General features: G+C 45.4%; 1 protein-coding gene across 1 annotated transcript in view; it reads right to left on the reverse strand.

The window, feature by feature from the left end:
* LOC132575555 (uncharacterized) overlaps nucleotides 1-22,634 on the reverse strand; it is a gene marked incomplete at its 5' end in the record, with an annotated part of 215,254 nt that overhangs the window by 104,470 nt on the left and 88,150 nt on the right. Inside the window, 2 exons of the mRNA XM_060244362.1 lie at nucleotides 13,386-13,513; nucleotides 18,987-19,066. Of these exons, the coding sequence (XP_060100345.1) occupies nucleotides 13,386-13,513; nucleotides 18,987-19,066 (208 nt within the window). The remainder of the gene's footprint in view (nucleotides 1-13,385; nucleotides 13,514-18,986; nucleotides 19,067-22,634) is intronic.

Raw genomic sequence — 22,634 nt, forward strand, 5'->3', positions numbered from 1 at the left:
TTGGTGGCCCTCACTCAATGTTCTCAAGAGCCAATTTGGTGTAGTGGTTAAGTGTGCAGACTCTTATCTGGGAGAACTGGGTTTCATTCTCCACTCCTCCACTTGCAGCTGCTGGGATGGCCTTGGGTCAGCCATAGCTCTTGCAAGAATAGTCCTTGAAAGGGCAGCTTCTGGGAGAGCTCTCTCAGCCCCACCCACCTCACAGGGTGTCTGTTGTGGGGGAAGAAGATAAGGGAGATTATAAACCACTCTGAGACTCTGATTCAGAGAGAATGGTGGGGTATAAATCCACAGTGTCTTCTTCAAAATTTCAGACATCTCCATAGGTTCAATAAGGTTGTACTAAAATATAGGTTGCACATTACCCAAATTGTCTCTGAAACCAGGCCTCAGTGGGAGCTCACAGGAGTGCAGCTCCTGAACCTTTCTGAGAGTACCACCTCTTTCTGAGAGTTCCACCTCATCCATTGAATGGTAGGTGTAGCTGCATAACAATCCTTGGATGAGCTCCACCACCTATTTTTCTACAAAATGACCCCTGTCTGAAACTATATGTCAAAAGTCATCTTTATAGTCTTTATTCAAGATGCATATTAAAAGCTTCATTCTACTATGCACTGAACATATGAAGCTGCCTTATACTGAATCAGACCCTCCATCCATCAAAGTCAGTACTGTCTATTCAGACTGGCAGCAGCTCTCCAGGGTATCAAGCTGAGGTTTTTCATGCCTATTTGCCTGGACCCCTATTAGTTGGCGATGCCGAGAATTGAACCTGGAACCTTCTGCTTACCAAGCAGATGCTCTACCGCTGAGCCACCATCCCTCCCCACTGGGGGCTACCTACTAAGTTTGCTGTCTGATACTTTCTTCCCCTATGCCTGCTAGTCCAGTAGAAAAACATTTTAGAAAAAGCATCCTCAGTGTTTGAGTTTACTCACCTGCTTCTTCTGTGTGGGGGTGGGCAGGACCCACACACAACCCAAACAACATCCACTTTGTAACAAAATACCAACCTCATACCTTATAGCACAACACCAACCTTGTGAACTGGCATTCACTTCTCAGCACAGCTGCTACCTTATGAACTGACATCTACCTTATAGCACAATTAACCAAGATCTACCAACATCCACCTCGTGGACTGACATTCAACTCTCAGCACAACATCCACCTCATGAAACGCGGCTCCCAACCGGAGGCAGGCTGAACAGCCATGCCGACGGGGGCTGTTTTTGCCTCCTCGTGAGGAGGAAGAGCAGGCAGGGCATGATGGGAGATGGGGGGGGAGCTTACATGCCCTAAAGGCTAGCTCTGCTCCTGCTCCTCAGTCTTCGCCATTCACCTCTCAGCACAACATCCACCTCATGAAATGATATCTACCACCTAGCACAACACCCATCTCATGAACCAAGATCTACCTCATAGGACAACACCCACCTCAACTTCTACCTAGTCAAACATACACCAATACAAGCAAGCTCATTTGACTGCACCTTTCAGTCACTTTTGTGTAATTTGTTATGGGTGATTGCTTATCTGTATGATGTGTCACACTGAGGGTGAACCGAGGGACCAGATATTTCACCTGAGGGTGGCTGGGGGCCAGTGGATGTTTGTTTTTGGACGCCCTCCCAGGCTTATGGGGGAGTTCAGCAGGCCACACTCCAAAACCCTGTCACCAGGGAGAGGCATGCAAGGCCCAAGGCGAAAAATTGCCCACCTGCAGCAGCAGTGTCCATGATGAGGAGGTGGGCAGTACTCCCCCCAGGACAATCCTCACCAAACTTTCAGGGCAGGTAGATGGGGCATCCCAGGGAGGTTTGCTGTGAGTTTGATGCCTCTAGCTTGCAGGGGGCACCGCTGTTTGACACACTCCTCCTGAACCTGTGGCTGTGATTTCCCCAGAACTTTCCTGGGGGCACCCGTTTTTGGGAAGCAGCTACTCCTCCCCCACAGCCAATCCTCACAAACTTGCAGAGCAGGTAGAGGGGCATCCTGGGGAGGTCCTCAGTGAGTTTGATGCCTTTAGCTTGCAGGAGGGCCATTCAACACACTCCTGAACCTGAGGGTTCCCCATCTTCCTCTCCACCTACCTTGTCTGTTGAATAGTAGATGCAGCTGCATAACAATCCCTGGATTAGGAGAGCGGGCGGGCAGTTAGCCACTAGGGGCTTTGCCACGCCCCCAGCAGCCCTCATTAAACCCTGGAGAAGCCCGCACCACCCTTTCTCCACTTCTTATGTGATTTTGGGTAGCGGGTGGCTTGCCGGCCTTTTGACTAGGGGGGGACGAGCGAGGCCTGCTTCGGCTGGCCTGATCTCTAGTCAGCCCAAACAGGCCTCACTTTCCTGGGGTTCTCCTTTCTTCCATCGGGTTGCTTTTGGCCGGGGGGGGGGGGGGGAGGCAGCATATGTTAATGAGTTATGCTAATGAGCTCCACCACTTTTTTTTTTTTTTTTTACAAAATGACCTCTGCCTATCAGTAACTAATTACAAGCTCTGCAAAATATTCCTCTATCCAAATCTGATTTGGAGACATCCATTTTTAACACTTTGATGGAAAGTTTTAAGGTGAAAGAGGTTATCTCCTGGGAAAAATGACTTTAAGAAACACTTGCAGGGCAGGCTTGCTGCAAACAGCAATGACTGAACCAGAGGATTCAGTCTTACACTATGCAGCTAAACCCTGCAAAACCAAACTGCGGAGAATGGTTTCAATCATTATATCTCAAAGGGAGAGTTAAAAAAAGAATCAGAAGTGGGCAAGATCTACCAACAAGCACTAGAATACTTTTTCCCCCTGCCTAAATGACACCAGAGCGTTCCCTCATCTCTTTAAAGTTCAGTCAGAGAATGTAATTCACACCTACAAAGCATTTGTGAACAACTGCAACAAATCCCCAGTTTACAGGCCTTCCTATTAAATCCAGAGACTGATAAATTATAGTTTTATTCAGAACTGAGCATCCTATTCATAAAAATCCCTTTGCCTGCTTTATCCTCTCCCACCCCCCCACCTCCAGAAGTGTCTCTTTTCAGACTTTGGTTATGTACCATACATATGTGCAAAATAATGTTACACGCTCCACATTAACCTTGAGTTAAAAGAAGACATAATGCCAGCATTGTGCAGGGCCCATTTTCCTTATGAGAGAGATAATAACTAACTGCAAAATCTAAAGTTGTTTCCTTTAGAGTAAGCCTAGGGTTGCCAAGTCCAATTCAAAAAATATCTGGGGACTTTGGGGGTGGAGCCAGGAGACTTTGGGGGTGGAACCAAGATCAAGGCTGTGACAAGCATAATTGAACTCCAAAGGGAGTTCTGGCCATCATATTTAAAGGGACGGCACACCTTTTCAATTCCTTCCTTCCATAGGAAATAATGAAGGATAGGGGCATCTTGTTTTGGTGCTCATAGAATTGGACTCCCTGGTCCAATCTTTTTGAAACTTGGGGGGTATTTTGGGGAGAGGCACTAGATGCGAAACTAAAAATTTGGCGCCTCTAGCCCAAAAAACAGCCCCCCCAGAGCCCCAGATACCCACGGATCAATTCTCCATAATTTTCTATGGGAATAAATCTCCATAGGGAATAATAGAGTTCCCAGCAGACATTTCCCTCCCCTCCCCCCGCTTTCTGACAACCCTGAAGCGGGGGGGAGGGCCTCCAAACCGGGGGATTCCCTGCCCCCACCTGGGGATTGGCAACCCTAAGTAAGCCTGTTGAGTAACGTGAACGTTCTGCTTTGTTATAACATTTTACAATTACAACATTTCTCACCTTATCCAGTTAATAAGACTATCCATAAAGTATGTTATACATCAAGAGGTGGGAAGAGCGTAGAAATATAACAAATGACAGAATCCTATGAGCAACATTCAGCAATGCAAGTGCACTTCTGCTGGAAGGGGGAGCTTTTTGCTGATATGTCCCTTCCCATAGCAGACACTCATGTTATTCCTTGGGCATGGCATTTTGAAGGCACATAAGGCTACAGCAGGAGAGGGAGGTGGGAAAGATTTGTTTCATGAACGTACTGATTCCAATCCAAAGGATTATTATTGTTGATGATGGTTACATACAGTAGGGAGAAAGGAAGAAAAAAGTGTGCAAAGTGAAGAAAGTTTTAAAAGGCCTTTTAAAGAAGGATTGCCAGCCTCCAGGTGGGACCTGGGGATCCTCCAGAATTACAGCTCATCTTCAGACCACAGAGATCGGTTCCCTTGGAGAAAACGGATGCTTTAGAAGGGTGGACTCTCTGGCATTGTAGCCCACTGAGGTCTCTGTCCTCCTCAGGCTCCATGCCCAAATCTCCAGTTTCCCAACCTGGATTTGGCGATTGTTTCCCCCTCCAGTGGCCAGGTGGACCTAGCATCCATATGAGTGAAATTCTTTAATGACAATCCCCATACGGGCAATGTCTTGTCTTGTTCGGAGAGTTCTGATACGAAGATTTGCGGGGAAAGTGGCACTGGATATTTCCGAACAGTCATGAAGCAGTGACACCAAGGGCGTTTTCGCACTGACCTTACTCGGGATTGACGTCCCTCTTCACCGCGCAGCATCTGCGCAGATTTCGCACTAATTGCTCCGCAGAACCCGGAAGAGCCGCAAAGTCCCACGGCTTTTGCGTCGCAAATGTAAACTGGTTTACATTTGCGCCGCAAAAGCCGCGGGACTTTGCGGCTCTTCCGGGTTCTGCGGAGCAATTAGTGCGAAATCCACGCAGACGCTGCGCAGTGAAGAGGGACATTGCTCCCGAGTAAGGTCAGTGCGAAAATGCCCCAAGACAAGATTCCCACCCCCCAAGAAGCCAGGATTAATTTCAAATATTTTGAACTTCCAGGCAATTATTTGATTCTGGGGATAATTCATTCTGCTCCTCACTTCCTCCATGTAAAATCAATCTGTTCTGTTTGTATGACATAAACAACAAGCGGTTTCACAGGGATGAGGCAAACCATATGTGAAGGTGTTTAAGAAAGCACAACAGGGAATATGCTGTGCAAAGAAGCATCTGCATTTATTTCAATGTCAAATCACTTGTGTGTTATAAAAAGGCAAAGTTTATTGTTTTTATTAAAACAACGTTCCTGCGGCTGTGCTGCTTACAATTAATTGTTGCTTCCCTTCAAGCTCTCATATTTGTTTGCCCGCCGCCCACTGATGACAGCCGGTAGAATAAGATCCTATTTTTAAAAAAGATTATTTTGGGAAGCCAGTTTTAAATGTTTACCTTGTCAACCACCACAGGAGCGAATGGAGCTACGAACCTGAATACCGTATCTTCAAATTCAATCCCTAGAGCCATTTTTAAAATAAGAAAGTAATCATTAAGTGACTTTTGCTGTGCAGTTTGTACTTCTGGAGGTCCCAGTTCATTGAAGAGGTAAAAGTAGTCCCCTGTGCAAGCACCAGTCGTTTTCGACTCTGGGGTGACGTTGCTTTCACAACGTTTTCATGGCAGACTTTTTATGGAGTGGTTTACCATTGCCTTCCCCAGTCATCTACACTTTCCCCCCAGCAAGCTGGGTACTCACTTTACCGATCTCGAAAGGATGGAAAGCTGAGTCAACCTGGAGCCAGCTATCTGAACCAGCTTCCGCTGGGATCAAACTCAGGTCGTGAGCAGAGGGCTCCGACTGCAGAACTGCAGTTATGTGATCGCAAATTACCATATCTTAAAAATCAAAGCCCCCCGCCCTTAAAAATTATTTTCTTTTCATCTTATAAGTTTTTGTGAGGCAAGTTGTGATATTATCAAAAGCAATAGTATACCTAAGATTACTGTTTTAAGAGAAAAGGACATCCTTCTGTGACTTTTGACTTGGCAAATGATTGTGTAAATAAATGGTATTTTTATACATAACTTTTATTTTTCAAAAAACCAAAGCTATTCTGCCATCTTGCATTGGTTTTCAAAAGACTATGACCGACTTCTCACTAGGCTTGTTCCAGTTTCGGAGCCCTCCCTCCCCCCCTCACGCTTCTGTCCAATTTCACACAAGTTGCTGAGGGGCTGCAACCTGCCTCACCTCTTTCCTGCAGCAAGCAAGATCCTCTGAAAACCGGTTTCTGTTTGTCGTGGGAAAGAGGCAGGGCAAGTCACAGCCCCATGGCAGCTTGTGCAAAATCGGGCAGAAGTGCTGGGGGGGGGGGAGGGCTCTGAGATTGGAACAAGCCTCGTGAGAAATCGGTCTATTTTTCAAAATTGACAATGGGGAAAGAAATAGGTATTTACTAGGTTTTCATACCCTGCTTTTTAAGGAGTTTCAAATCAGCTTACAACAACATTCTGTTAAAGCTGCAGTACTGCAGTCAGAGCCCTCTGCTCACGACCTGAGTTCGATCCCGGCGGAAGCAGGTTCAGGTAGCCAGCTTCAGCCTTCCATCCTTCCAAGGTTGGTAAAATGAGTACCCAGCTTGCTGGGGGGAAAGCGTAGATGACTGGGGAAGGCAATGGCAAACCACCCCGTAAAAAGCCTGCCATGAAAATGTTGTGCAATCAACAACACTCCAGAGTTGAAAAAGACTGGTGCTTGCACAAGCGACTACCTTTACCTTTTAGAAGAAGAGTAGGTTTTCATACCCTGCTTTTTCTACTTTAAGGAGTTTCAAATCAGCTTACAACAACATTCTGTTTCTCTCCCCATTGCAGGCACCTTCTGAGATAGCTGGGGCTGAGGGAGTTCTGAGAGGACAATGACTGACCCAAAGTCACCCAACAGGCTTCAGGTCAAGGAGTGGGGAATCAAACCTGGCTCTCCAGATTAGAGTCTGTTCTTAACTACTACACCATGCTGTCTTTCTAGCCATGAGATGCCCTTTCTATCTCTTTGTAAGTTGTATACCATTCTTCTTCCAAGGAGCACAGGCAGATAGTTCTTCCCTTCCCCATTTAATGCCCAAAGCAACCCTGTGATGCAGGTCCAGTCGACAGATCTTGACTAGCCCAAGGTTACTCACGGAGCTCCACGGCAGACTGTGGGCATCTGAATCCCGGCCTCCCATGTCCTTGTCCAACTAGGCACTAAGCATCACATCACACTGGGTCTCTCTTGAACTGTAGTGAGTGCTGCTAGCCACCCTGTGAAACTTTCTACAGCTCCAACTCTGCATGGCTCACAGTTGGCCATCAAGCAAGAGCCTCTGACAATGGCAAAGTCCCCCTTTCTCCCCCATTTGGGTCTCAGTCAGCACCAGCATATGGAGAATATACCCAGCCAAAGCTCCCTCGAATCTTGGGAGCAAAAATTCTACTTTGTGAGCTACTGGCATAAAAGTTGTGAGCTACTGCATAAATGAGTGTGCTCTGGGGCCATCCTTCTTGAGCTAAGACAAAAATGCATGAGCCGGAGGCGAAAAGAACTATGATCCAGCTTACACAATGGGCGCTCTACGTAACACGGTGTGCTCTAAATAACACTCTAAATAACATGCCTCGCTTGTTTAAGAATAGCAAAATCCACTTGCAAACAGTCGCCATGTGAAAGCACCCTAACTCAGCTCAGAGGGAACAGCGCACCCAGCCCCTTCCCACCCTGGCAGCGCTATGGATACCTTGGTGACTCTGTGATCAGATATGGATGTACAGAATAGATATTGAAAAAAATTTCCCTACATCAAAGCACTTTGTATATGGGAAATTAACAGGCCGCGGATTCAGCGGGAGCTCACAGGAGCGCAGCTCCTGAACCTCTCTGAGAGTTCCACCTCCTCCTTCCCACCTTGGTCCATTGAAAAGTAGGTACAGCTGCATAACAATCCCTGGATGAGCTCAACCACCTATTTTTCTACAAAATGACCCCTGGAAATTACTATGTCTGAAGCATTCCTGAAGTAAAAGGTTGATGGGTTGACGCTTGCATGCTCACTGGGACTTGAACCGTCTCTTCATTAAGGTTCAGTGCCTTGACCAGCAGAGACTCTAAGTATTGCTGAAATGCACTATGAATAGAGCACTGTGGGGGCATATTGGTAACAACAGGAGTACCGGTAACTGTTATTTTTTAAGAACCCCCCCCCCCGAACAAAGGAAGCCCCACCTTAAACATGTATCAGGCGGACATCGTGGCTCCTGTATACCATATATTTATTTACAAGGCAAAGATAGAGAGGCGCCAGGATACTGCAAAACCCAAACCGTTTTCAAGGGAACTATTAGCTGATAATTAATACAGTACATGTATGACTTTGAAGATGGCTGGTAGCACTGTATTTGATGATAAATAGACTTTACGAGGTTTTTTTTTTTAAAGCAGGACTTTGTAAAAAGGAGGGGGGGGCTACCACAATAAATGATTTACCAGCTCCAATAAAAGATCAAGGAAATTGCTCAGATTGCATCTTGGAGTATCTAAAAATGCTGATGTTTATAGAAACTTAAGCAGACCTAAGGCCCATTAATTAGTTTTTTGTCCCAGCTAATCATCTAGTATACTCTATTTTAAAGGAATGAAGCCTAATCTAGGAAGGTTCCGGAACCAAAGGAAGGGGGCAGCACTCTCTGAGCACAGCTGAAGAAAAGGGGTGAGAGAGCAGAAGAAAGATGGGGGGGGGGAGAGGATTGCCCCCCAAGGTCGGAATAAAGAGTCAGACACAATGCATTGGAATAAAATTGGGCCACTTTATTAAATATCAAAATAAACGGCAAGGGTACCCCACCAGCGTCCTGGCCAGGGCTAGGGGTCACTGCGACTGCTCCCCTAACATTAGCAAGTGAGAGACCCAGCCCCCTAGCTGGAGCTGAGTGACTCAGCTCCCTCCAGGCAGGCCCAGCAGGGAGGCATGCACCAGAGGGTCCAAACCCAGATGCACGTCTCGATGGAAAGGCACCCTCTAGCCGAGCCTCCAGGACGGTCTGCATTCTCCAAACCCTGGTCTCCAAACCCCAAGGTTGATCATGCCAGACCCCTAATTCCCCAAAAGGGGGATGCTTCACAGTCCTCCCCTAGCCGCATAGTGCCCTAAACCCCAAAAACCTGCCAACTAAAGTGACCACCTATTTAACAGCACCTCCCGATAGCCAATTCCACAACCCTGCTATACAGGGTAGGCAAAAAAACACACCCCAGCAACAGCCAATCTGCTGGGGCATAAAAAATTCCTACCCGGCTCCTCAAATGAAGCAACCAGCAAATGCCTACATAACAGACAGGGCAGGTGGGAAGTCCGATCTTCACCGGACTGACAGGAGGGAGCGGGGAGCTAGCCGTTAAGACGGCCAGACCCCGCCCCCAACATTGCGCGCCCAAACGGGCGAGTCCTGACTCCTCCCTCCCAAGGAGGCAAACCGGGCTAAAGCAGCCTAGCAGCTATGCTGCAGGTTGCAAGCCCCAGATTACGGGAAAGGTGGAGTCTGATCCTGCTGCTTCTGGCAATGCTGTTCAGCTTTGTATCTGCAAGAGAACAGAAGCACCAGGCTTTAGTAATGCCTCTGCAGAGTCCAGGGATTTTTGAGGAGTGGACAGCTGCAAGCTTCTGTATTAAAATGCCCCCTTTGGAATGAAAGGCCTGTGTGAGGAGATCAGGAAGACCCCCACACTTTTGATTTTTCACAAACTAGGTCAAAAAGAAATGTTCAAGGGGGCATTTTTATTTTATTTTATTTTTAAAAAAGAGTGTCATTAGAATGATTCAGGAAGACATTCCAATTAGGGTTGCCAGGTCTGTGTTGGAAAATACCTGGAGACTTTGGGGGTGGATCCTAGAGAGGGTGGGATTTGGGGACGGGGACGGAGGGGCCTCAGCACAGTACAGTGCCATAGAGTCCACCCTTCAAATCAGCCATTTTCTCCAGGGGAGCTGATCTCTGCCAGCTGGAGATCCATTGTAAACGTGGAAGATCTCCAGGCCCCACCTGAAGGCTGGCAACCCTAGAGGGAACAAGACTGTAGACTCTGCTACTACTATGTATTTATTATCTGTTGGGGGTATGTTTATATCTTGCTGTCACTGTATTATATTTATACTTTTGTAATACCAGTTTTTTGCATTGTTTCAGGTGTCGTTTGTAACACTGGTTCAGATTTCTGCAGTCGTGGCAGTGGAAAGTGCCATCAGGTTGTGGCCAGTTGATGATGATCCCATAGGGTTTTCAAGGTAAGAGACACCCAGAGGTGGTTTGCCATTGCCTGGCTCTGCGAAGCAGCCTTTTGTCTTCTTTGAGGGTCTCCCATCCTAGTACTGATCAAGGCCAACCCTGCTTAGCTTTCTGAGGTCTGATGAGACTGGGTTTACCTGGGCCATTCAGGTCACGGCAATCCTACTCTACAATCCTAGTCCTATTATATCATTTATTAGATGTCTCCTTGTCCTATTGATTGTACTAATTTGCATTATGTAATAAGAACATAAGAGAAGCCATGTTGGATCAGGCCAATGGCCCATCCAGTCCAGCACTCTGTATCACACAGTGGCCAAAATTTATACACACACACACACACACACACACACACTGTGGCTAATAGCCACTGATGGACCTCTGCTCCATATTTTTATCTAACCCCCTCTTGAAGCTGGCTATGCTTGTAGCCGCCACCACCTCCTGTGACATTGAATTCCACATGTTAATCACCCTTTGGGTGAAGAAGTACTTCCTTTTATCCGTTCTAACCCGACTGCTCAGCAATTTCATTGAATGCCCACGAGTTCTTGTATTGTGAGAAAGGGAGAAAAGGCCTTCTTTCTCTACCTTCTCCATCCCATGCATAATCTTGTAAACCTCTATCATGTCACCCCGCAGTCGACGTTTCTCCAAGCTAAAGAGCCCCAAGTGTTTTAACCTTTCTTCATAGGGAAAGTGTTCCAAACCTGTAATCCTCCTTGAGTTTCACTGAGGCAGTCACATAAATAAATCCAGCAGTCATTTTGTAGAAAAATAAGTGGTGGAGCTCATCCAGGGATTGATATGCAGCTGCACATACTATTCAATGGACAAGGAGGTGGAACTCTCAGAAGGAGGAGGTGGATCTCTCAGAAAGGTGCAGGAGCTGTGCTCCTGTTAGCTCCCACTGAATCTGAGGCCTGAATAAATCACATAAGATCACTGGTAGAAACTGGGCAGAGTGAGCAGTGGGGGTGAGACTGGCTGTGTCATCCAGCACAGTGTTACTCCTGTCCAGGGGTAGAATTCTAGCAGGAGCCCCTTTGCATATTAGGCCACACACCCCTGATGTAGCCAATCCTCCAAGAGCTTACAAGGCTCTTTTTTGTAAGCTCTTGGAGGATTGACTACATCAGGGGTGTGTGGCCTAATATGCAAAGGAGCTCCTGCTAGAATTCTATCCCTGCTTCTGTCTAAATCCATTGGAAAAGGTCAGGTTTAGAAGGCAATAACGGCATGGGATCATATTGTAAATTTCAAAAGTTTGCTGGTTTGGTAAAATATCCCTGCTTTTATTTTGTTTCTCCTTATCAGAAATATACTTTGGATCCCCCCCTCCCCATTTAAAGGTGTGCATTTGTGCATAAACTGAGAAGATGCATAAAAGAAACAAAATGAATAGAAAACTAATTGGCAACAGGAACAAAAATGAGGTGAACCAAAACTGCTAACTAAGAAAATATACAGAGTTTTGGTTTGGTTTGGTTTCTGTTTTTAAGAAAGTAGCCATGTTGGTTCAGCCTCACCTGGGTGAACAGTTTGAGGGGGGCAAAGGGGGAAACTCCCTGTGTAGAAGTAGAATTCCAAAAAAGAAACGCTGGGAAACACTGCTTACTACTTAGCATGAAAATTTATCACAAAAGGTTATTTTTTTAAAAGTCAACAGTTCATCACAAATATCCACAATAAGGACTCTGTTGTGTATGTGGACTCATGTTATGCTCCTGGACTAGCGTTCCTGCCTGGCTCATTGGAGCCATGGGGACTGAGCTTGGGGACTCAGGAACAATGGGCAATAAGATCCAAATCCATGCTGCCCTGGCCCAATCACAGGCCTCCTGCTGGTTCAAATGACCCAATGCCGTCCTAGCGCAGGAACCTTGGCCTGTAAATAGTTGGCCCCATTGGCCCAGTTGAGCAGTCTTACAGCTCAGCCGTTACTATGCTGTAATTAATAAATAAGCTATGATCACTGCAACCGCATCTTTTCCATGCATTTATAGACTCATAAATCAGAATAAATAAATAGAAAACTAATCAACAACAGCAACAAAAATGAGGTGGGCCAAAACTGCTAGCTAAGAAAACATACAGAGTTTTGGTTTGGTTTGGTTTGGTTTCTGTTTTTAAGAAAGTAAACATGTTGATTCATCCTCACAACAGCAAACCCCCCCCCCTCGTTTTTATAAAACCATACATTGTGACCCTTTGCATTACTAGACTTCTGCCTCCCCGCTGCATCAATTCTTCATCATAATCTGAAAGCAATGCCCTTAATCTCAATCTTAATCAAAAACCCAATACAAACAAAAAGGCACCACTGAGAGCAGTCAAAGTTAATGTCAATGGCTTTAGAAGGGTGTAACTCTGTATAAGACCGTTGAACTCTTAATCAGGCAAAAATTAGGATGTTTGACTCTTGATAGAAACTTAAGCAAACCAAAAGGACTCACCGTATTTCTGCTCTGAAATGTTTCAAACATGCCTTAAAATACATATACGGTACTTTACCATGCTAAAATTACCATCACATCATCGTAATAGCCTTCTTCAAATCTAGAGAAGAAGAGGAGGAGGAGGAGTTGGTTTTATATCCTGCCCTTCACTACCCAAAAGAGTCTTGAAGTGGCTTACAACCACCTTCCCTTCCTCTTCCCACCACAGGTACCTTGTAAGGCAGGTGGAACTGAGAGAGTTCTGAGAGAACTGTGACTGGCCCAAGGTCACCCAGATGTCTGCATGCGGACGAATGGAGAATCAGACATGGTTCTCCAGATTAGAGTTCACCACTCTTAACCACTGTACCACAGCTGGCTCTCTGCACATGTTGCCATCTTGGTGTATGTTTCCTTGTAAGGTTTCCCTTAACAGGTGGTGCAAGTACTCATTAGGAAGTAGCTAGAAGAGCAATCACAATTGATCTAATGGGAAAACTGCAGGCAAAGAGGAGGCAGGTATGACATAAAAGTAGGATTAAGCAATAATTTGTGGTTACAACTGCTACTACACTCACAGGTACTCTTTTGTACAAAGTGCATGAGTCTTTAATAACCAAAATAGCCAGAAACTTATTTAAACAACATCACTTCCAGCAATAGAAAAAAATGTATTTTCTGACTTCAGAAATCATGAATAGCCCAGTATTAAATCATCAGTTGGTTTGAATGTCATGTTCATTTTAGATAGTTTTGCCTCAATTTTGCTTCCTCCCAACCAAATTTTATATAGTTTCACATGAATAAGCTAAAAATAAGTTCTAAGAGATAGATTTGCTCACCGGACAGAGAATTTGTGTTTCTCCAACTCTTCCAGGTAAGATGTACGATGAAAAGGAACTTCAGCAACATCTAGTCCGATTCCATGACTTCTGTGTCTATATTCATTGGGTGGGTCATTCTGGTCCATCTCAAATAAACAGGGACAATTAAGTGGCCAAAGTGAGGTAATGAGGGTCTAGCAACATGGAACTTCATTTCCTGCTTCAAAGTTTCAACTACACAATGTGACAATGCCCATGAGGGGAAATCTCTGTCAGGTTATCTACCACCATGTAGTACCATTCCACCCATCTTTTGGGCAAACTGCTTGAATGAGATATAAAAAGGTAACCTGGGCCTACCTGTCATGTTTTCGACTCTGGGGTGACGTTGCTTTCACAACGTTTTCACGGCAGACGTTTTACAGGGTGGTTTGCCATTGCCTTCCCCAGTCATCTACACTTTCCCCCCAGCAAGCTGGGTACTCATTTTACTGACCTCGGAAGGATGGAAGGCTGAGTCAACCTGGAGCCGGCTACCTGAACCAGCTTCCGCTGGGATCAAACTCAGGTCGTGAGCAGAGGGCTCCGACTGCAGTACTGCATCTTTACTACTCTGAGCCACGGGGCTCTTGAAAGGGATATAGTTATATAATAAAGTACATCTGAGCATTTACAGAATACTTTCCTTCAAACTGCTAAACATTTGAAGCACATATGCACAAAAGTGCAAAGCTTCATTCTAGGGAGCATGATAATCTCCCACATGGATCTCAGCTCTGGGACCTCTTTTTAGAGATTCAAGCACAGAGGCCCCCCTCTGTTGACAGCAGGGCTTTTTTGTAGCAGAAACTCCTTTGCATATTAGGCCACACACCCCTGATGTAGCCAATCCTCCTGAAGTTTACAGTAGGCCCCGTACTAAGAGCCCTGTAAGCTCTTGGAGGATTGGCTACATCAGGGGTGTGTGGCCTAATATGCAAAGGAGTTTCTGCTACAAAAAAAAGCCCTATCATGGCATGGTACACAATCCATCTGGTTGACATTTTTTACGTACGTACATGTTTCATCCACAATCACTAGACTTTATGTATAACTCCATACAGGATGGTGGGAGCAATTCTAAGTAGGCCTACTCAGAAGTAAGTCACATTATGCAATAGGAAACTAGGAACATGTCCTTAGGATTGCAGCCTATATTCATTTTCCTTACCCACAGCTCCAGTTAACACCTTCTTCAGTACTGGATTATTTAAAAAAACGGAGATTTCAAAACTGGGTGCATACACAAAGCAAGCTAGTTGTGCCGATGCACAATCGGTGAGTTTAGCTGTTGTGAATGAATAGAAATTAACACTCCAGATGCAAAACAAAATGGCATTAAAATGGATTATGCATAAACTACGTGGGACTGTGTTTGATCAGGAACATGACTCAAAAGCAAGTCTTTTCAAAGGCCCGAGCGTGTGACTCCCGGAAGCATTGACTTTCTCACAATGATCGCATGGGCAGAAGCACTCTGCGTCCTTTAATAACAGTAAGTTAATAACTTAATTACATGCAGTAACAAACGCTCTGAACAACATCAAATGAGATGTCACTGCTTTGCTCTTCAGGCCAACAAAACATCACAAGGGCAGAAACAGCAGCAATTCGGTTGATGCATGGAAGCCCCCCCCCCCACCCACCCACCCCATTTGGCTCCAAACGTCGCTCCTCCAAATGTAACTTATTACACTTCCCTCTGGCAAGGACAATTCACTTTTGATGTTTTAAAGGCTGCGGGTTTGACCAAAAAGAAAAGGTCCATTAGACGATCTGAATGAAAAATATTTGAAACTGCCTTGAATTAATTCTAATATTTCACTTTATTTCAGTGTTTACTATTAAATTTGAATCATGTAAACGAAGTGGGGCTTTGTTTGGTGTAGTGGTTAAGAGAGCCAGTTTGGTGTAGTGTTTAAGTGTGCAGACTCTTATCTGGGAGAACCGGGTTTGATTCCCCACTCCTCCACTTGCAGCTGCTGGAATGGCCTTGGGTTAGCCATAGCTATAGCACAGATCCTTCTGTGCTTGTCTACTTGTGTATATGAATGGAGGTTGTGTGTGCTGAGCAGGGTGACCAGAGGTGTATTCTGCACCATTGCTATGTTGACTACCTGTGATTAGTGCCTTCCATACATTGATAATGTGGAGGTATCAGCGTGCACCATTGCAAGTGGTAGATATTAGCAGAATTGACATGGGTGCTATGGTGGTTGCTGTTGCAGTTGCTTCAGTTTGGTGTAGTGGTTAAATGCGTGGACTCTTATCTGGGAGAACCAAGTTTGATTCCCCACTCCTCCACTTGCACCTGCTGGAATGGCCTCGGGTCAGCCATAGCTCTGGCAGAGGTTGTCCTTGAAAGGGCAGCTGCTGTGAGAGTCTTCTCACAGGAGAGCCAGTTAAGTGTGCGGACTCTTATCTGGGAGAACCAGGTTTGATTCCCCACTCCTCCACTTGCAGCTGCTGGCACGGCCTTGGGTCAGCCATAGCTATAGCAGGAGTTGTCCTTGAAAGGGAGGCTGCTGTGAGAGCCCTCTCAGCCTCACCCACCTCACAGGGTGTCTGTTGTGGGGGAAGAAGATAGAGGAGATCGTAAGCCGTTCTGAGTCTCTGATTCAGAGAGAAGGGCAGGGTATATATCTACAGTCTTCTTCTTTTGTAGTGGGCCCATCTTTATAAAACCCCCTTCTAAGAAAGACGCTTTTATCTTCCAGTTAGTACATTTAAAAAAAAAAAGTTGAAAACCTACCTAGGATATTTTTATCTTTTTAACATGCTGCAAATTAGGGTGTTTTTTAAAAAAAGGATATTATGGTGGCTTTAATTATTTCATTTGTTTGTTATACACTTTGGAAAGAACTATAAGAATTTAAGACTATTCCTACTGAATCAGACCAATGGTCCATATCTTATCAAACATCCTGCTTCCCACAATGGACAACCAGATGCCTCCGGAAGCCCTGTAAGTGGGATATGTAGACTAGTCGGCCCCCTCCCAGCCAAGCGGCATCGCCGCTTTAGGCTGGGGGCCGGTTTTTGCCCTCCCGGAAGGAGAGAGGATGACGCAGCTCCCTAGCATACGGGAGCATAGAGAGGCGTGGCGTCGGGGCTATAAAGCCCCGGCCCCACCCCGAGCAACGCAGTTCTTTTATCGTCTTTCGGCCCGCCCACCCTCCCTTGTAGTACAGGTTTTGCCGGTCGCCCTATTAGGGGCCAGGTAGGATTTTTTTCCTTTTCACTGGATTGGCTTAAGTGAATTTGTTTTTCACCTACCTTGTACTGCTGGTTAGTGTAGAGCTTGGGGAGGAGTTGTTAGTTGGTCGCTTGGCATAGGCTTCCCAACCCTCCCGCCCTGGCGGGGGACCCCAGGATTTACAGCCTCTTCCCTCGCTCTCCAAAAAAACGGAAGCGGGGGGAGGGGGGAACGGCGCCAAGGAGCGTGGCGAGCCGCCCCATCTCGGAGGAGCAGCTAAGGTGAACCAGAGAAGAGGCAGCAGCAGCGCAGCGGCATCGCCCGCTCCGCTCCACCTCTGAGCTAAAATCAGAGAAGGGGAGGGTGGAGGCAGGCCAGGAGCGTGGCGAGCCGTGAATCTGGGTCCTTCTAGGACCCGGACTCGTGGCTCGCTACGCTCCTGGCCTGCCTCCACCCTCCCCTTCTCTGATTTCACCTCAGAGGCGGATCGGAGTGGGCGATGCCGCTGCACTGCCGCCTCTTCTCCGCTTCACCGTAGCTGCTCCTCCGAGATGGGCTCAGCCTGAGCCCATCTCGGAGGAGCAGTTACGGTGAAGCGGAGAAGAGGCAGCAACAGCACAGCGACATCGCCCGCTCTGCTCCGCCTCTGAGGTGAAATCAGAGAAGGGGAGGGTGGAGGGAAGGAAGACATTTAAAAACGTGTGCCGTCCCTTGAAATGCGATGGCCAAAACTCCCATTGGGGTTCAGTGATGCTTGTCACACCCTTGCTCCTAGCTCCACCCCAGTGTCTCCTGGCTCCACCCCCAAAGTCTCCTGGCTCCACCCCAAAGTCCCCAGAGATTTCTTGAATTGGACGGCAACCCTAGCTTCGCAGGATGAGGTATTGGCTACAGCATTTTAGGGGGAGCACCTATGGCTCGGCACCAGTTGGTGCTGGTGGTCTGTACGAACTGCAGATGGGCTTTACGGCTCAGTGCAGGGACTGCAGATCACGACAAAGCCTCACAGTGGCAGATCCTTCCAGTGGGTTGGATGCCAGCCTAGGTGGAGGTGGAGTTTGGGCCTGGCTGCTCAGCGCCAGCCAGATGATATTCGGCTTGTGCTGGGGGCAGGGTGGCTCGCCCTCCCAGGACAAGGCAGGGTCCGGGGTTTGACCCCAGGGCTTGTCCTGTTAGGCCTAGACCTCTTGCCATTCCTGCTCGTTCAACTTGTGTTTAATAAAGCGACCCGGTTTTCATCCAACATTGTGTCAGCCTCTTCTTTCCGACGGGGGGGGGGGGGCAAAAACTTCCCTCTAAACAGTTTAAGTAACGTATTGATCATGAACACGTCTTGTTGGATATTGTTTCCATATGCTTCTCTCCTGTGCCCAAGATGAAGAGGGGTCCTTCCCATAGCAGGCATAGCAGGTTTTGAATTCAGCAGGAGCTCACAGGAGCACAGCTCCTGAACCTTTCTGAGCGTTCCCCCTCCTCCTCCCCACCTACCTACCTACCTTGTCCATCGAATAGTAGGTGCAGCTGCATAATAATCCCTAGATTAGGAGAGCGGGCAGCCAGCCAGCCACTAGGGGCTTTGACACACACCCAGCAGCCCTCATTCACCCCTGGAGAAGCCCACACCACCCTTTCTCCACTTCTTATGTGATTTTGGGCAGCTGGTGGCTTGCTAGCTTTTTGACTGAGGGGGGGCAGCCAAGGAGAACCCCAGGTGAGCGAGGCCTGCTTGGGCTGGCTGGATCTCTAGTCAGCCCAAGAAGGCCTCCCTCCTCTGGGACTCTCCTTTCTTGTGTGGGGGTTGCTGTTGGCTGGTGAAGGGGCAGCATATGCTAATGAGTTACAGCAGATAAAACAATCATCGAATTACCACTTCTAGGAGTTGCAGGTAAGGCTTTTTTTGTATCAGGCATTCATTTGCATATTAGGTCACACCTCCCTGATGTAGCCAGTCCTCCAAGAGCTTACAAGACTCTTATTACAGGGTCTACTGTAAGCTCCAGTAGGATTGGCTACATCAGGGGTTGTGGCCTAATATGCAAAGGAGTTCCTGCTTCAAACAAAAACCCTGGTTGCAGGTAGTTTGAATAGTTTAAATGGATTTGTAGTGCACTGGGAATAAGTGCTGTTGAATAAACCTGAGTATCTGAGTAGACCCACTTAGGATTGCACTGTTATTTTACTAACGCTTCAGAAACAGGCACGTTCCTAGTCATGAAAAGCTGTGTTGCCTTTACTAAGTTCACAAAAGGTCTGTTGTTTTCCTTCTATACTGACTGATGCATACTAACTCCTATCAGTATCTAAGGGATGCTTTTTGATATTCTTGTATTAAACAATGAATAATAACTGGTGGAAGGAAGAGAATTCTGAATTTTAATCCTTACCTTGTGAAATACTTCTTTCACTGGCACCATATCACAATATTTTTCAGGGTAATCAGAACTAATTTTATACAGGTCATTTCCTGAGTAAGGAAAGAGAGAAAAAAGCTGTTTAATTGATGACCCAAAAGACACTTATTTTCAATAACTATGTTAATAAGTTTTAGCAGTGTAAACAGAATTACACCCTTCTTCGTCCCTTGACGTCAACAGGCTTAGAAGAGTGTAATTCTGCTTCAGATTCTGCCGTAAATCATATTTTAAGAAACCGTTTTGCCATATACAGCATGAGCTCAGCCATGAAGGTTGGAGACTGAAACCAGCAACCAAACAAATACAGACAGACAGAGCTGATAGGGTCCTCTGTTGCTGACATCAAAGAACTGAAACAAATGCAAACTGATTCAGGATTTCCCCCCCAAGATGGACTGGATCCTGCTACTCCGTTCCATTGTTGCATCAACAGAAATCTCCATTTACCTGAGGAATACACTGAAGTGAGTAGACCCAAACAGCAGCATCGAATCCAATCCATCGAGTTGCATTATTTGTTTGGTGCTGGAATGTACAATTCTTAACCGGTTGTACACAGCTTATTTCCAAAAGTATTGTTAGGCAAAAGCCCAATTTATTTGGTATACTTAACACTTCTGTTTAGAAATCCACAGCAAATCTAGGATAAGATTTTTTTTACTAACATTCCAAGTGTAATAGCCTAGAATGTGGTGGCACATACATCATGAGTATTGGCTAGTGCCCATGACATTGCTAATTATCAGAAAAGTAACTTTCAGTCCTAAAAACATACGCCATTTTGAAAGCATTTGCCTCAGTGCTACTTTTTTTGTGCACAGCTGATATTAAACATATCTGATATACATGTCCATTCACACAGTGATGCTCATCCGAAATCAGATGTACCACCTTTTAGTATATCACCTTTAAATGTACCTGCATCACTACTGGTGTGACTAGACTTGGATGGCAACATCTTTGTGGCAGGATCCCCCCCCCCTCAAAATTCCTTTTCTCACAGAACTCCAGTATATCCCCCACCCTCGATTCAGTACTGTGCCACCATTTCGGAACCTCTCTGTCCCCTTTTAGGATGCCTGTTTCCTCTATGTAGTGTAGAATACATATATCCCATTTTAGGAGAAGCAGGGAGAGAAGATAAATTAGACCTGGTTGCCTGAACGAAAAAACGAAAACAAATTAAATCAGCTGCTTAATAATTTTCTTGTAGGCCGCTGTGCTTTAATTTCTAAGGGTTTTTTTTTTTTTTGAGCTTGTATTCTTCTCTTTATTTTCTGTATCACTGAACTCATAGCTTTTAATTCTAGATAGATTTCCTGGTAAAACACAATGTAATTCTTCAGCAGCTATAAACAGTGAGGAGCTGCTTAAATTAAAGATCAATAAAAAAAATACAGGAGAGGAAAAGAAAGCGTGTCATAAATAAAATAAAGGAATGCTCACACATACACACACGTATACAAAAAAAATATGCTTCACAATTAAACGGAGAAAATCTAAAATGAAATTAAATTTAGTTGTAATACATTTCCCATTCTTTTCTTCATGAAAATTACCACAGAAGTGGAAGGCTTTTTTCCTGTAATTTAAATGTTAAGCGGCCAGATGTGTGTCTCATGCTTGAAGAGTTGAAGCTTTGCATTATTTAGCATATTAAGATTCACAGAATTTAAAAAAGGCTTCCTTTATTGCCTGGAGGTTCTAATTAAGTAAACCTTAGCTTGGTACATTTAAAACTTGCAATACAAGAGATTTTTTTGCTTCTTTCTTAGCTTTTTCTCCTTTTTTTCCTGTTCTTTCTTACAGGCACATCAATATAATAAATATGGAAAATACTTAAGATGCCATAATTTTTCTTTGGCTTGAGGAATTAAACCTATCTATTACTTTAAGAAGTTTTTAATAGGGCCAGCCATCAGAAAGACATCTAAAGGCTCCAGACTACTCCCTTTTTAATCATAGGAGTTTTTCATAGTTAGCAGAGAGGAAATGTGACTTATAAAATTCAATGTAAAAACTCTCTCTCATATATATACACAAGGCAGCAGATTAGCTTGGAGGGGGCAAAAAATGAAAATTGCACAGTTTGTCTTTGCTAAAGTGCATTCTCTCTCTTTTTATAACATTTTATAATTGACCGCAAAATGCTATAAAGTGCTAATTAGATGCCCTATCAACTCTGAGATGATGGAAGGAGCGGAACAGCTGCACTAGAAATTGTAATTAAAATGAAAATCCCACTGACATGTCTAAGTGCAATAGGAAACCATAGCCCAAGCATAAACACATCTTTTCTTAGAAAAGGACCCCCCCCCCCCAAAAAAAGCCAACATTCCCCAGTTAGCTGTAACTATTTTATCTCTCCATCCTACATGTTTACATTCAAACATGATCAACTTACTTCCGGGAGTATAGATGAGACAACAGGAGATATATATAGAATGGCTGGGATTCGATTTGGGGTTCCGATTCTGCGGGAAAGAGCTTTTAACCTTCCTGCTCTTCTAGTTTTCCTGATCATAGCTGCGCATACAGACACACTGCTATTTGGCTACAGGGGAGTAGGGAATGTGTGTTTATTTGAATATTCAGAATTCAGTCTTTATCTCACGAAATCACTAGGTTTAAGAGTATTCAAGGTTTTACTGCCTGTATCAACAAGAACTAATTTAGTAAACATTTAAGAACGCTGAACCAAGACTGGGGAAAAGGAGGTCCAAATTCTCACTCAGCCATGCAGAGAACCATATTATGTTATCCTGATTCCTTGAAGAGTGGAATATCAATGAAATAAGAAAATAAATAATGTACAAGAATGTAATGTTCCTGGATTTGAATCAGAGCTCAACTAGATGAGAATGGAGGAGATTCCCCAATGGACTACGTTGTTTCACAACAGACCAAGGGGGCCACATGCTTAAATACCATCCTGGATTTTTTTTTAAAAAAGAAATCCTCTGCATCTTGAAAATTAGCACATTATTATTTTAGTCTAGTCTGCTCTCCGACCTGCTAATAACCTAGATGTAATGAGTTCTGAAGAGCCCCGTGGCGCAGAGTGGTAAAGCTGCAGTACTGCAGTCAGAGCCCTCTGCTCACGACCTGAGTTCGATCCCAGCGGAAGTTGGTTCAGGTAGCTGGCTCCAGATTGCCTTAGCCTTCCATCCTTCTGAGGTTGGTAAAATGAGTACCCAGCTTGCTGAGGGAAAAGTGTAGATGACTGGGGAAGGAAATGGCAAACTACCCTGTAAAAAGTCTGCCGTGAAAACGTTGTGAAAGCAACGTCACCCCAGAGTTGAAAACGACTGGTGCTTGCACAGGGGACTATCTTTACCTTTTTAAGGAGTTCTGATGTCACGGACTGTTTTTGGACTGTTCAAACAACTAAATTTTGAAGCCATCGCATCCCATGAGGACCATACCATGGCATTTATCCCTATGGCTGCAGTTGATTCTTAATCTTGTGAATTTAAGGCTGTGATGAGGTGCAGTACTGCAGTCCAAGCTCTGCTCACAACCCCGTCGATCCTGGCAGAAGCTGGGTTCAGGTAGCCAGCTTGAGGTTGACTCAGCCTTCCATGAGACCCTGGAGAGCTGCTGCCAGTCTAAGTAGAC

Source organism: Heteronotia binoei, chromosome 7 (genome assembly GCF_032191835.1).
Source record: "Heteronotia binoei isolate CCM8104 ecotype False Entrance Well chromosome 7, APGP_CSIRO_Hbin_v1, whole genome shotgun sequence".
NCBI classification, from domain to species: domain Eukaryota; kingdom Metazoa; phylum Chordata; class Lepidosauria; order Squamata; family Gekkonidae; genus Heteronotia; species Heteronotia binoei.